Here is a 12,086-nt window from a genome sequence, read left to right on the forward strand (position 1 = left end):
TTTTCATCAGCCTGTGATACAGAAACATTTTGCTCAAATGGGGCTTTACATTTTTTATTATTTATTATTTAACCACGACAATAAGCAGTTTTAAGTTAAATTTGGCCGTTAAGGTAAATGTCATTCCTTGTGTTAAATTCCCGACAAACTGCTTTGAAGAAAACAAAAATGATTGTTCACGCTGTTTGAAAGTTAAATGCTGCCACAGACAGCCGCGTGCTCATGAGAGGATGGTTATTATCCCCCGGAGCAGCTGCTCGCAGGCAGAATTCAGCCATAGTTTGCCTCCGTCGTTGGAATTACCAGTCTCGATTTAAACCGTTATTCTGGATCCGCGTTACACCTCTTAAAGCATAAATGTAAATGAAGCAACAGGCCATGGTCGATTGGTTCGTTGTGTTGCTCCTCGACAAAAATGCTGTCAGAAAACGGAACCATGGTTGAAAGTTTTGAAATTGTTCTCGATGACCACTCAATCAGTCAAACCCCGGAGATAAACTACTTACTATCATACTAAAGAAACTCACAAATTATTCACATTTTAAACATGATAACCGGTTTATGTTTTTGATACAATTGCTTAAAATACTTAATCAATGTATCATGATAACTGCAGTTTAAATCTAATCGTTTCAGTTGTAGAGAACTCCACCCGTCAGACTAAATTCAGGGAATCAATCGTCTCCTACCTGGAAACCGTCGCGCAGATATGACGTTGTACCTGGGGTCCTCCATGAACCGATGTCTCCACGTGAGTGTATCAACAGCATGATGGCTTGCATGTAAAATTCAGCCCTGGACTTGTTTGAATTGTATGAAGATTGAACAACAACCAGTTTGTGTAACAGAAGGTAACTTTATTAGAAACGAAGTGTTTCATTCTGTTTCCTTCATCGCTTCGTGGAAGAGTTTGGTTTCCTTGCTGCCATTAACTCTCCATTTGTTTTGGCATCAAGTTAGCTCAAGTCGATCCTTCCTCACCATTTCATTTTGACATAACTTTATGGGTGCTACTACAACGTTTAATTTCGTACTATATCTCTGATGTTTTCTTCTACGTATGTTTTTTTCTGACTTCCCTCAGTGGTAGTGAACTATGGCGACAGTCCGCAAGAAGGTGGACAACAGGATTCGTGTCCAGATAGAGAATGGTGTCGCTCTGCACCATCGGACCATATATGTGGTGGTGGGAGATCGCGGGAGAGATCAGGTAATCCTCCCCTCTCTGTTCTTTTCAGGCACATTTACCAGTTTAAATGAGCTTTCAATGCATGTGTACATACGTCTCTTTACACGGGGAATCAAACCTATTACATCTGTCTCTGATCCAGGTTGTGATTCTGCATCACATGCTGTCTAAAGCAACCGTCAAAGCACGACCGTCTGTACTCTGGTGCTACAAGAAAGACCTGGGATTCAGCAGGTGTGTGTGTGTGTGTGTGTGTGTGTGTGTATGTGAGACTAAACTCATCTCAAGAGATTTAGCTGTTTGACATGTATTGTGTCAAAAGGAAGAAAAGTGTTTTGATTTGTCAAAATTGTCTGAAACAGCAATCGGAAGAAGCGCATGAGACAGCTGCAGAAGAAGATAAAAACTGGCACTTTGAACCTGAATCAGGATGACCCGTTTGAACTCTTCATCGCGGCAACCAACATCCGATACTGTTACTACAACGAGACGCACAAGATCCTGGGAAATACCTACGGCATGTGTGTCCTGCAGGTGAGTTACGTGAGGACAGATGTTGGGAACCACTGCTGTAGAATACATGTATTTGACTCCTAAACTCTTTTGTTTTTTTGTGCCACACAGGACTTTGAAGCCCTCACTCCCAATCTCTTGGCGAGAACCGTTGAGACGGTAGAAGGAGGTGGTATAGTGGTGATTCTGCTCAGGACAATGAACTCCCTCAAGCAGCTTTACACTATGACTATGGTAAGACCATAACCTGTTCCATCTCCATACACGTCAAACTCTGTTTGCTTGTCTTAGGATGAATGTTGGTTGTTTTCATCCAGGACGTACACTCTCGATACCGGACAGAGGCTCATCAGGACGTGGTGGGACGGTTCAATGAGAGGTAAGTGCTCCTCTGACTTTCATGGAATATTGGTGCGTTTGGAGTCAACGGTTTTACAATCATTTTTCATTTTGTTCCACTGTTTCTAGATTCATTCTGTCGCTTGCATCCTGCAAGAACTGTGTTGTCATCGATGACCAACTCAACATCCTGCCAATCTCCAGCCACATGGCGAACATCAAGCCTGTCCCTCCGAAGACTCAGGTAATTATATTAGAGTAGAAACAACTATTTGTTCAATCAGTTAGTTGATCAATACAAAATAATCTATCGTTTATATGTTTAAGTAATTATCAATTAAATGTGAAGAACATTTACTGTTTCCAGAGCTGTGAATTTTCTGCTTTTCTCTGTTTTATATTATTTTTAAGTAAATATTACCGGGTTTTGGACATTTGTTTGAAGAAAACAAAATGTTTAATAAAGTTGTCTTCGGCTCAGGGAAATTGTTGCAGGCATCTTTCACTTGTCATTTATCGTTGCACCGCTTATCTATATGCACAAATGTAGATCCACAACAATAACATCAAAAAGCACAATTCACTGCTTGTTTGTACAAAATGTAGATTACACAGGTTTTTGCTAAAGGTAGCTACCGGGGGGGGGGGGGGGGGTAACTATCCTCTTCTAGTTACGAATGGTTGACTCGCTGCCTTTGTGCCGTAAATTGGGCCTTCATCTCCCAGAGAGAGCGCGCCTGGTGGCAGACAGAGTTGCATTGTTAAAGTCAAGCTTATAGGGAATCAACCTTAATCGATCAACATTTACTTCATAACAAGTTAAAGAAAAAAAAACCTATCCTTTATGAAGTTTGCTTACTTGCTGGCTACATGCTCCTTGATGTCTGACCCGTTGTCTCGTCCCCTTCAGGAGGAGGGTTTGTCTCCACGAGAACAAGAGCTGAAGGATCTGAAGGAGTCCCTTAAGGACACGCAGCCTGTGGGTGTGTTGGTGGATCGCTGCAAAACCATGGACCAGGTCAGGACCTCTCACTAAAGACATTTACCAAGTCCAACTTTGAATGAATGCACTAAACAGCACTTCACCGACAGATCACAACAATGCTCCATAGACATTACACCTCAGAAGCCGCAATATTAACAACTTTCGATGTTTGTGTTGTCCTCTAGGCTAAAGGACTGCTGAAGTTCATTGAGGCGACCTCGGAGAAGACTCTGAGGAGCACCGTGGCTCTGACTGCTGCCCGTGGTCGAGGCAAGTCTGCAGCACTGGGGCTGGCTGTGGCTGGAGCGGTGGCTTTTGGGTACAGATTAGTTTTATCTCATTCAAATGATCAGTTTTGTCTACATTACATTGTCTTACATGTTCTTGCTAATGATGGTTTGACATTCTTAACAGCTACTCCAACATCTTTGTAACCTCACCGAGCCCGGACAACCTCCATACCATGTTTGAATTCATCTTCAAAGGCTTTGATGCGCTCCAGTATCAGGTAACTTGCCCGAGATGCTTCTCTGGATCAGCGGCAGTACATTCATGGTGTTCACAATAACCAGTTTATATATATTCCATTTGTAGGAGCATCTTGATTATGAGATCATCCAGTCTTTGAATCCAGACTTCAACAAAGCTGTGGTGCGGGTGAACATCTTCAAAGAACACCGACAGACAATTCAGGTAAACCAGACCGTGCGGCTCTTCTCCGGTGCTTGTTTGTGTTTACAGTAGTTGGTGAAATACTCATATCCCTTCCTGTTCATGCGACCCACAGTACATCCACCCAGGTGATGCAGTGAAGCTGGGCCAGGCTGAACTGCTGGTCATTGACGAGGCGGCGGCCATCCCGCTTCCTCTGGTTAAGAAACTGCTGGGGCCTTACCTGGTTTTCATGGCTTCCACCATCAACGGGTCAGTAAGGGGGCTGGACGATATCGCAGAATCAAATGCGTCATTGCTTTGGTCCAAAAGGGATTACACACAGACATGTGGAGAAACTATTTTGAGTAATATGGATTTTATGACCAGTGATGTAGAAGCAATACTTATTAGTAATATTTGTACGGCTGCAAAAGATATTCTCGATACATTGTTTGGTGTATAAATTGTCACAAATTCACAATTTCCTAAACTCAAGTTAACAAATTTAGATTTCTTGTTTTGTTTGACCAGAAGTCTAAACCCCAAATATGTTCATTTTAGTGTAGTAGAATACTAAGAAAACAATCACACTTGAGAAGCTGCAACCAGTGACTATAATTAATCAATCACTGAAATAGTTCATGTTTCCGTTGATTCGTGAATTGCTTCTTCATCTCAGCTCAAGCTATTTGCATTTCTCTGCAGGTATGAAGGCACTGGTCGCTCTCTTTCCCTCAAACTGATTCAGCAGTTGAGGCAGCAGAGTGCCGACAGTCTGCAGAAAATGTCAGCCGAGAACAGGACCTCCAACACAGAGAGGCTAGCAGCCGGTAAATATCCCGGTGTTTTTTATTATGTGTGTATCTGTGTAACTGCCGTGTTTCTCTGAAAACGGTGGATTGCTCCCTCTGGGTTGGGAGGGAGTTTCTGCCCGAAGTGAAGCAGTTAAAGTATCTCTGGGCAGGAGATGGATGGATGGACTGACTGCTGTTTCTCCGTCTCTGTTCACAGCTCGCACTCTCCATGAGGTTTCTCTTCACGAGTCTATTCGGTACGCTCCAGGGGATGCAGTTGAGAAGTGGCTGAATGACCTGCTCTGTCTCGACTGTCTGAACATACCCAGGCTCATTTCTGGCTGCCCACTTCCTCAGACGTGTGACCTGTATCCTTCATGCACTTTAAAGGCTTAATGTTAGCCCAGGTTTAGACCAGGCCTGTCACCGTTATCTCGTACTCCGGAGTGTGTGTGACATGTAGACAGACTATACTATGACGTTATTATGACACACTATACAATGACTCTTCATCACATACTAAACTATGGCATTTCTATTACATATTATACTATTACTTTTTTTATCGCATACTATACTGTCACATTTCTATCACATACAATGCTATGATCTCTTCATGACTATACTATGGCATTTGTGTCACTGACTATACTATGTCTTTACTGTCTCATACTATATGTTTTTAAATTTAAAATGAATTCTACGTACAATACTATGTTGTTTTCTGGCGTTTGCTATACTACAGTATTGCTTTTTAACATGCGCTACTATGATTTTTTTTTTTTAATGCATTTTTTGACTACACTATGACTACATTCTGGCTTTTTATCAACATTCTATATACTATGAGTTTTTTAATGATTTATTTTGACATTGTATACTATGACTTTTATCAAGCTTTTTTCAATGTACTTTACTTTGACTTTTTTATTACTTTTTATCGACATACTTTTTTAACATACTATACTATGACTTTTTTGCAACATACTTTACTATTCGACAGAATACATTATGGCTTTTTTTCAACATACTAGTTAATACAGGCATTACTTTTTTATGAAATGATGCATGGCTTTTTTTTATGACACAATATGTCTAAATATATAGTCTAAAGCAAAACAAGTTTTAGTTTCTTCTGTTTGTCCTTAATCCACACGTTTCAGCTATTATGTGAACAGAGACACGCTCTTCTGCTACCACAAGGCATCGGAGGCTTTCCTGCAGAGGTTGATGGCCCTCTACGTGGCATCGCACTATAAGGTGATATTATTAGTTTGTATTCACATAACTTGCTTTCCCTCAAGGAGCACAATGTCCTCGACACAGTGTGAAGTTGTTCTCGTGTTTATTCACTCGAATGATTTCTTGGGTCCAGAATTCACCAAATGACCTCCAGATGTTGTCCGATGCTCCGGCCCATCACCTTTTCTGTCTCCTGCCACCGGTTCCTCCCACGCAGAACTCACTACCTGAGGTCCTCGCTGTGGTGCAGGTAAGACACTCCAGACCCCCTCATGAAACCAGAGCGAAGGCCATGACATTACTTTGAAAGCAAACCTCTGTGATAAGAGGCAAATTAGTCAAGTTCAGAGGAAAGTCCTCCACCAAATCAGACATTCCTTATTTTCTTAAAGCATTCAAAAACTTTTCATTCGTCATGTTTATTGTCTTGACTCACTATATTTGTTTTTCTTTGTCCCTCAGGTGTGTCTGGAGGGAGAAATATCTCAGCAGTCCATCCTAAACAGTCTGTCCAGAGGAAAGAAGGCCGCTGGTGACCTCATTCCCTGGACGGTGTCAGAACAGGTGCCCACTGGTCATGAATCATAAATCACAAAGTCGTTACAGCTCACGTTTCCAAACATGCATCAAATCCTCTGCTCCTTTCGTTGTAGTTCCAAGACCCAGAGTTTGGCAGCCTCTCTGGAGCCAGAGTTGTGCGAATTGCTGTTAATCCAGACTACCAAGGGGTAAGAGTTTGCCTACCTCAGCATGTTAGCCCACCTTTTTCATTAAATCAGGATGTGCTGTATATAACTGGTTTTCAACCTGTCCACTAGATGGGCTACGGCTCCAGAGCTCTCCAACTGCTGCAGATGTACTACGAGGGCAAGTTTCCCACCATGGATGAGAGCACACACTCAAGTCACAATGAGATCACCTCCGTCAGCAGTGAGGTAATACATTTAAGTGTATTCAGCTATATTTAAAAGACTTGCATGAAGTGTAACTAGAGTAGAAACACAATTCATCGATTACACGAGACATTGGCTGGTTGTTGTGTCGTGACAGGCGGTCAGTCTGCTGGAGGAGGTGATCACTCCACGGAAGGAGCTCCCTCCTCTGCTGCTGAAGCTGAGTGAGAGGAGAGCAGAGAGACTGGACTATCTAGGAGTTTCTTATGGTCTTACTACACAGCTACTCAAGTGAGTTTCCTTTTAATAAGGGGAAGGGGTTCTTCATTTTTTTTTTGCAGATTATTAAATGTCAAATTCTTTTGCAACCTGACAGGTTCTGGAGGAAAGCAGGGTTTACTCCAGTCTACTTGAGACAAACCCCTGTGAGTATAACAAAATAAAGTTCTACTATGTTTATGTACATTGTGCTGTTGTCACCTGCTGTAATTATTGTTGTGTGTGTGTGGTTGTCTGTAGAATGACCTGACAGGAGAGCACTCTGTTGTGATGCTAAAGGAGCTGAACACAGATGAAGTCACAGAGCAGAGCCAGTGGCTCTCTGCCTTCTGGAAAGGTGAACTTCCACAACTTTTCCTGCACTGCCTCTGGAGATCTGGTTTGTTTAAACTTATTACAGTTTGACCGAAGAAGTTTCTTGTTTCCTTTTAGATTTCCGTCGGCGCTTCCTGTCTCTCCTCTCCTACCAGTTCAGCCGCTTCCATCCAAGCCTGTCACTCAGCATCCTGCAGAACAAGAAGTCCAAGGAGGAGACGAGCAGTAAGTCTCTTCTACTAACTAACCCTGATCACATCTCCTCTGCGTCTCACAGACCCGATCTAACTTCTCTTTGACCGTCACAGTTCTGACTAGCTCTGAGCTGGCCTCCCAATTCAGCCCTTACGACCTCAAGCGTCTGGAATTGTATTCGAGGAGCATGGTGGACTACCACCTCATCATGGACCTGATCCCCACAGTCGCTCGCATGTTTTTCCTCAAGCAGCTGGGTGACGTCTCTCTCTCAGCCGCACAGTGTGTAAGTTTCCCCCGTTGGTTATGTTGATTTCCTTGTCATGAATAGTTTTCTTGCGATGGTTGTTTATGTTCCCTGTTTATTTTCTTCTAGGCGCTACTGCTGGGTATAGGGTTACAGCACAAATCGGTAGATCAGCTCGAAAAGGAAATTGAACTCCCAAGCTCGCAGCTCATGGGACTCTTCAACCGCTTGATCCGGAAATGTGTGCAAGTAAGTTCATCTTGAAGTCATAATCAATTGAAAAACATGATGTAAAAGCTGCCTTTAAGACTATTGGAACTACATTAATACTTTTTAATGCGTTTACTCTCCTAGGTCTTCACCAGTGTCCAAGAAAAAGCCATTGAGGCAGAGATGGCGACCACAAAAGATGTTTCCATGGAGCCGACTGTCAGAAGCCTTACAGATGATCTGGTATGTGCTGAACAATGACTTGTTGTAGTTGTTTATCAAGCAAAAATGCAAAACATTTTGCTGTTTTCAACTTCTCATGCGAGAATGAATCTGTTACTAACAGAAAGAAGCAGCTCAGGAGTTTGATGAGAAACACAAGCAGGATGTAGAGAAAGTGAAAGAAATGGACATGGAAGAGTGAGTATGAGGTTATTTGTTTGAAGCATTATGAATTGGCAATATTTACTGCAGCTGTAATGATTTCCTTTTTGTATTTACAGGTACAAGATCCGTGGAGATGATGAGGAATGGGACCAGGTGTTGAAGAAAGCAGGAAACCCAGCTGTTGTTAGCATCAAGAGGTATAGTGTTTTTTGGGATCTTTGGCAAAAGTGTGTTTGTTGTAAAAACATGTTTGTAATGATATACTGCTCCCAACAGTGACAAGAAGAGGAAGTACGATGAAGGAAACACCAAAGCAAGCAACGGGGCTCCCGAGCACGGGAAAGTAAAAAAGAAGGAAATGCAACACGGCAAACTCAAGAAGAACAAAGACAAGCGTGGCAAATTTGGAAAGATGCCGTGAGCGTAAACACAGCTGCGCTGATAGGACTGTGTGGCAGAATATCTGTTGATATTGTGTTTTTATTCTTAGTCATTTTTTTTACTTTCCCACCAGGAACAGCTGTATTTCTACAGTATGTCATGACAAGTTTGTTGCTTTGATTTCTGATGTGTGCACAGACTCTGTATATTAGCAGAAAATAACACACTTACACTTGTTGTACTAAATAGATATCATTTACTTTCAGTTACTACAAACATTTTCTGCAGTATGTTAAAGGTTTTCTTGTAAAAACATTATAGAAAAGTTTTTCAAACTGAAATTTGAGGTATATGATTGGCTGTAGGTTCCACTGAAAGGGTCACTTGAACACCTGAGGCTTTATAGCAGCCCACTTCTGTTTGAGCTGCTGTTTCACGGTGTCGGGTGCAAAGATACAGTCTATCGCCTGCTGGGAGAGTTTCCATACGTCTTCACGACTGAGCCCGAATGTGGAAGCTGCCAGCTGATATTCTTGAGACAAGTCTGTACTGAAGACTCCCTTATCATCAGTCTGTAATGTGACAAAGAATAAATCATTATTCACGTCAACCATTAAGTGTCAGTCATTCAAACTGTGTCACAAAAGTCTTGCATAGTATGCCATTACTTCAGTCATATTATAGTATGTCGAAAATGTCAAAGTATAGTATGTCATGAATAAAGCCATTAAAATTCAGTTTTTGTCAAAAACCATAGTATGTGATCAAATTGTCATAAAAAGTCATAATATAGTATGTTGAAAAAGATTTTAAAAATTCATAGTTTAATATGTCATAAAAGTCCTATTATAGTATGCCATAAAAAGCCGTAATATGTCATGAAATGGTATAGTATGTCAAAAAAGTCATAGTATATTATAAAATACAACAAATTCATGGTATATGTCTAAAAAAGTCATAGTACAATGTCGTATAGTAAGTCATGAAAGAGCCATGGTAGATTAAGCCATAATAAGCATAGTATTGCTTTCACATCTTTAGATTTTTCAGAGAAAAACGTTTAATACATATTCAAAGTAAGGTAACAAATCACAGACTGTGAGGTGTAATGGAAGGAAACTTACACAAATGATACTTGGATGTCCCATCTGGTACCAGTACTTGAAATGATGTTTGGAGTAACACGGTACAGTTTGTCCTTTGACGTTTGATGTCAGGCAAAGCTCTACAAGAAGAAAGACCTCGTCAACTTACTGCGCACAAACGGAAGATAATAATTTCATCTCACTCTTACCCAGCGGTATGTTGTTCATCACCACTTTGTCAACAAGACTTTGAGATCCACCCACTTCAGGATGCAAGAAGGTGCCGTGACCGATCCTGTCTGGAGGAAGATTCAACAGCAAATCGGACTCCTCCAGCTGTGATGGTACCTGCAACAGTTGTTGTAATGTCAGATCAACAGATAATGTGACTACAGATACTGAATAACATTAAGGTCATACTTCTGAGAGGTGCAGTGACAACTTCAGTCCACAGTTCTTGGCCCTCTGCAGAGCTGGAAGTAGATCTTTGCCATGGCCAACCTTAAGATGAAAATTACAATAAGATCCACGTCTTTGTGTTTGTTGTATCCGTTTATCTTGGCACACTAAAGAGCACTTGAGCTCCACCACACTGGGATAAGTCACAGCTACTACTACTGATGCATATATTATGCAATATTGGCTGACCGTTGGATCTCCACTGAGGTCAAGTCCCACCACCAAACCGTCAGAGGACAGCATGAACTCCTCAGCAAGCTTCACGGTCTCCATCGCAACGTCAGTCCCATTCCTGCGGTCAATTGCCACCAAAAACCTTCGAGACAAAAAATGTCACTCAGACACTATTATCACTAGTGAATGATGGTGGGTGAGTGTGTGAAACATCTCACACACCCGGAGATACATTCGTGGACTTGTAGCAAGTTAAAATAATACAGACTTTGCCTACCTGACATCAATGTCCACTCCCTCAATTTTACACTGTTTGATGGCCTTGATGACAGTTTCAACATATCTCTTTTTTGTTAATCCTATAGGAAAAACACAATACAACTTGTAAGCCTAATACTTTGATATAACAATCCTGACAGTAAAACACTTCATCAAAATATAAGTTGACATCTTTACCTGTGTTTTTCTCCTCCCTTGGTGTACTCCTCAGCTCTAAATATTTGACACCATCAGCTGCAAACTCCTTGATAACATCTGTAGCCACCTGGAGAGAAAGAAAAGAAACACCTGTCACTGATATATTGGGCCCCCCCAAAAAAAGACCCTCTTCCCATTTCTGCCTAAAAGACAGAAAAAGACGATTTAAATTTGAACAAACAGCCAAAAACTCACCATCAGGATGTCCTCCTCCGAGTCCACCAGCTGATGAATGACTTTGAAGACCTGAAAACACCTGCGGACACACGCGCCATGTTGTTATAACGTTTAACAAAGACCCTCTTCCCATTATCAGTTCACTATTGTCAGCATGAATTGTTTAGCACTGTATACAAAGAAACAAACCTACTTTAATGCCAACTGTGTTGTTTCTATATCACTAGTTATGTTTTTAAACCGAATGATGTAACGACACATTACACCAAATGATGGATTCGTCAATAACACTCGTGTTACACTTTTTATTTAAGTTATACTCACTCCTCCAGCGTCCTCCGCTGGCCTTTACCGATAGCAGTCATGCCGTGCTTGATGTTGAGATGCGGTTTTCGGCTGATGAGTTTCTCTATGGTGTGGAAGCTGACGGAGCCGTTGAGGTGCGCGTGAAGCTCCTGGTGACAGTTGAAACGCTGACGTTAGCATGTGGCTATAGCTACAAATGTTAACTAAAATACATGTTACCGTCTTTAAACTCCTCTGACTGCCTTCTCTTACAAAAGATGGAACAATACTTTTGTGACTTACCACTTTTGGCAGCTCCCGATAAAAAACATCTGCTTCATTATCCATCACTAAATTGAGCAAAGCTTGCGATAATCCGTGAGCCCTGAGTTGTTGTCTCTGCAAACTAGCCACTGTTTTCAGTCTACATTTTCCTGTTGCACCAGAGTGCAACACAGAAATAAGCCCCCCCTCTTTTGGCAGGGGACTCCCTTCGTCAAGGTTCCGTTTTTTTATTCTTTATTGAACAAAATAACACAATAGAGATTTAGTGTACAGGGGATAGTACATAAATAGAAGAATAACAAAAGAGCCAGGGATATATCACACTTTACAATATAGTAAATATAATAGTTTAAAACGTACTGAAGTCGAATTAGAAAGTAGTTTTATATATTGCGCCGCTGAGCAACATCCTTCAGGAAAACAAAATAATATATATTTCCTTACCGTTATTGTTAAATTTGCATTTAGGAACATCTTTTAATAAAAAATAATCAATAGTTTGTGTTTATGTTCTTTTAAAT

At 41.3% G+C, this 12,086-nt stretch overlaps 2 protein-coding genes across 2 annotated transcripts; one reads left to right on the forward strand and one right to left on the reverse strand.

The window, feature by feature from the left end:
- The first annotated feature begins 764 nt into the window (after positions 1 to 764).
- On the forward strand, positions 765 to 8,672 carry nat10 (N-acetyltransferase 10). Its single transcript, XM_079163178.1, has 29 exons — positions 765 to 851; positions 1,085 to 1,210; positions 1,332 to 1,423; positions 1,552 to 1,723; positions 1,814 to 1,936; positions 2,020 to 2,081; positions 2,171 to 2,285; positions 2,952 to 3,059; positions 3,212 to 3,345; positions 3,441 to 3,534; positions 3,621 to 3,719; positions 3,814 to 3,950; positions 4,386 to 4,510; positions 4,692 to 4,842; positions 5,638 to 5,734; positions 5,850 to 5,966; positions 6,179 to 6,280; positions 6,370 to 6,444; positions 6,535 to 6,651; positions 6,767 to 6,900; positions 6,986 to 7,034; positions 7,129 to 7,225; positions 7,321 to 7,428; positions 7,512 to 7,684; positions 7,775 to 7,894; positions 8,000 to 8,098; positions 8,202 to 8,275; positions 8,359 to 8,439; positions 8,519 to 8,672. Exons 2-29 carry the CDS (start codon positions 1,097 to 1,099, stop codon positions 8,661 to 8,663), a joined length of 3,114 nt encoding a protein of 1,037 aa, XP_079019304.1. The 5' UTR covers positions 765 to 851; positions 1,085 to 1,096; the 3' UTR covers positions 8,664 to 8,672.
- Positions 8,673 to 9,000: 328 nt separating this feature from the next.
- On the reverse strand, positions 9,001 to 11,670 carry mapda (N6-Methyl-AMP deaminase). The gene is made up of 10 exons (XM_079163189.1): positions 11,584 to 11,670; positions 11,320 to 11,450; positions 11,014 to 11,074; positions 10,798 to 10,885; positions 10,619 to 10,700; positions 10,357 to 10,483; positions 10,129 to 10,209; positions 9,918 to 10,056; positions 9,748 to 9,848; positions 9,001 to 9,195 (listed from the first exon to the last, which is right to left on the reverse strand). Exons 1-10 carry the CDS (start codon positions 11,626 to 11,628, stop codon positions 9,004 to 9,006), a joined length of 1,047 nt encoding a protein of 348 aa, XP_079019315.1. The 5' UTR covers positions 11,629 to 11,670; the 3' UTR covers positions 9,001 to 9,003.
- Between the last annotated feature and the right edge of the window lie 416 nt (positions 11,671 to 12,086).

Source organism: Pholis gunnellus, assembly GCF_910591455.1.
Source record: "Pholis gunnellus genome assembly, chromosome: 7".
Lineage (NCBI taxonomy): Eukaryota > Metazoa > Chordata > Actinopteri > Perciformes > Pholidae > Pholis > Pholis gunnellus.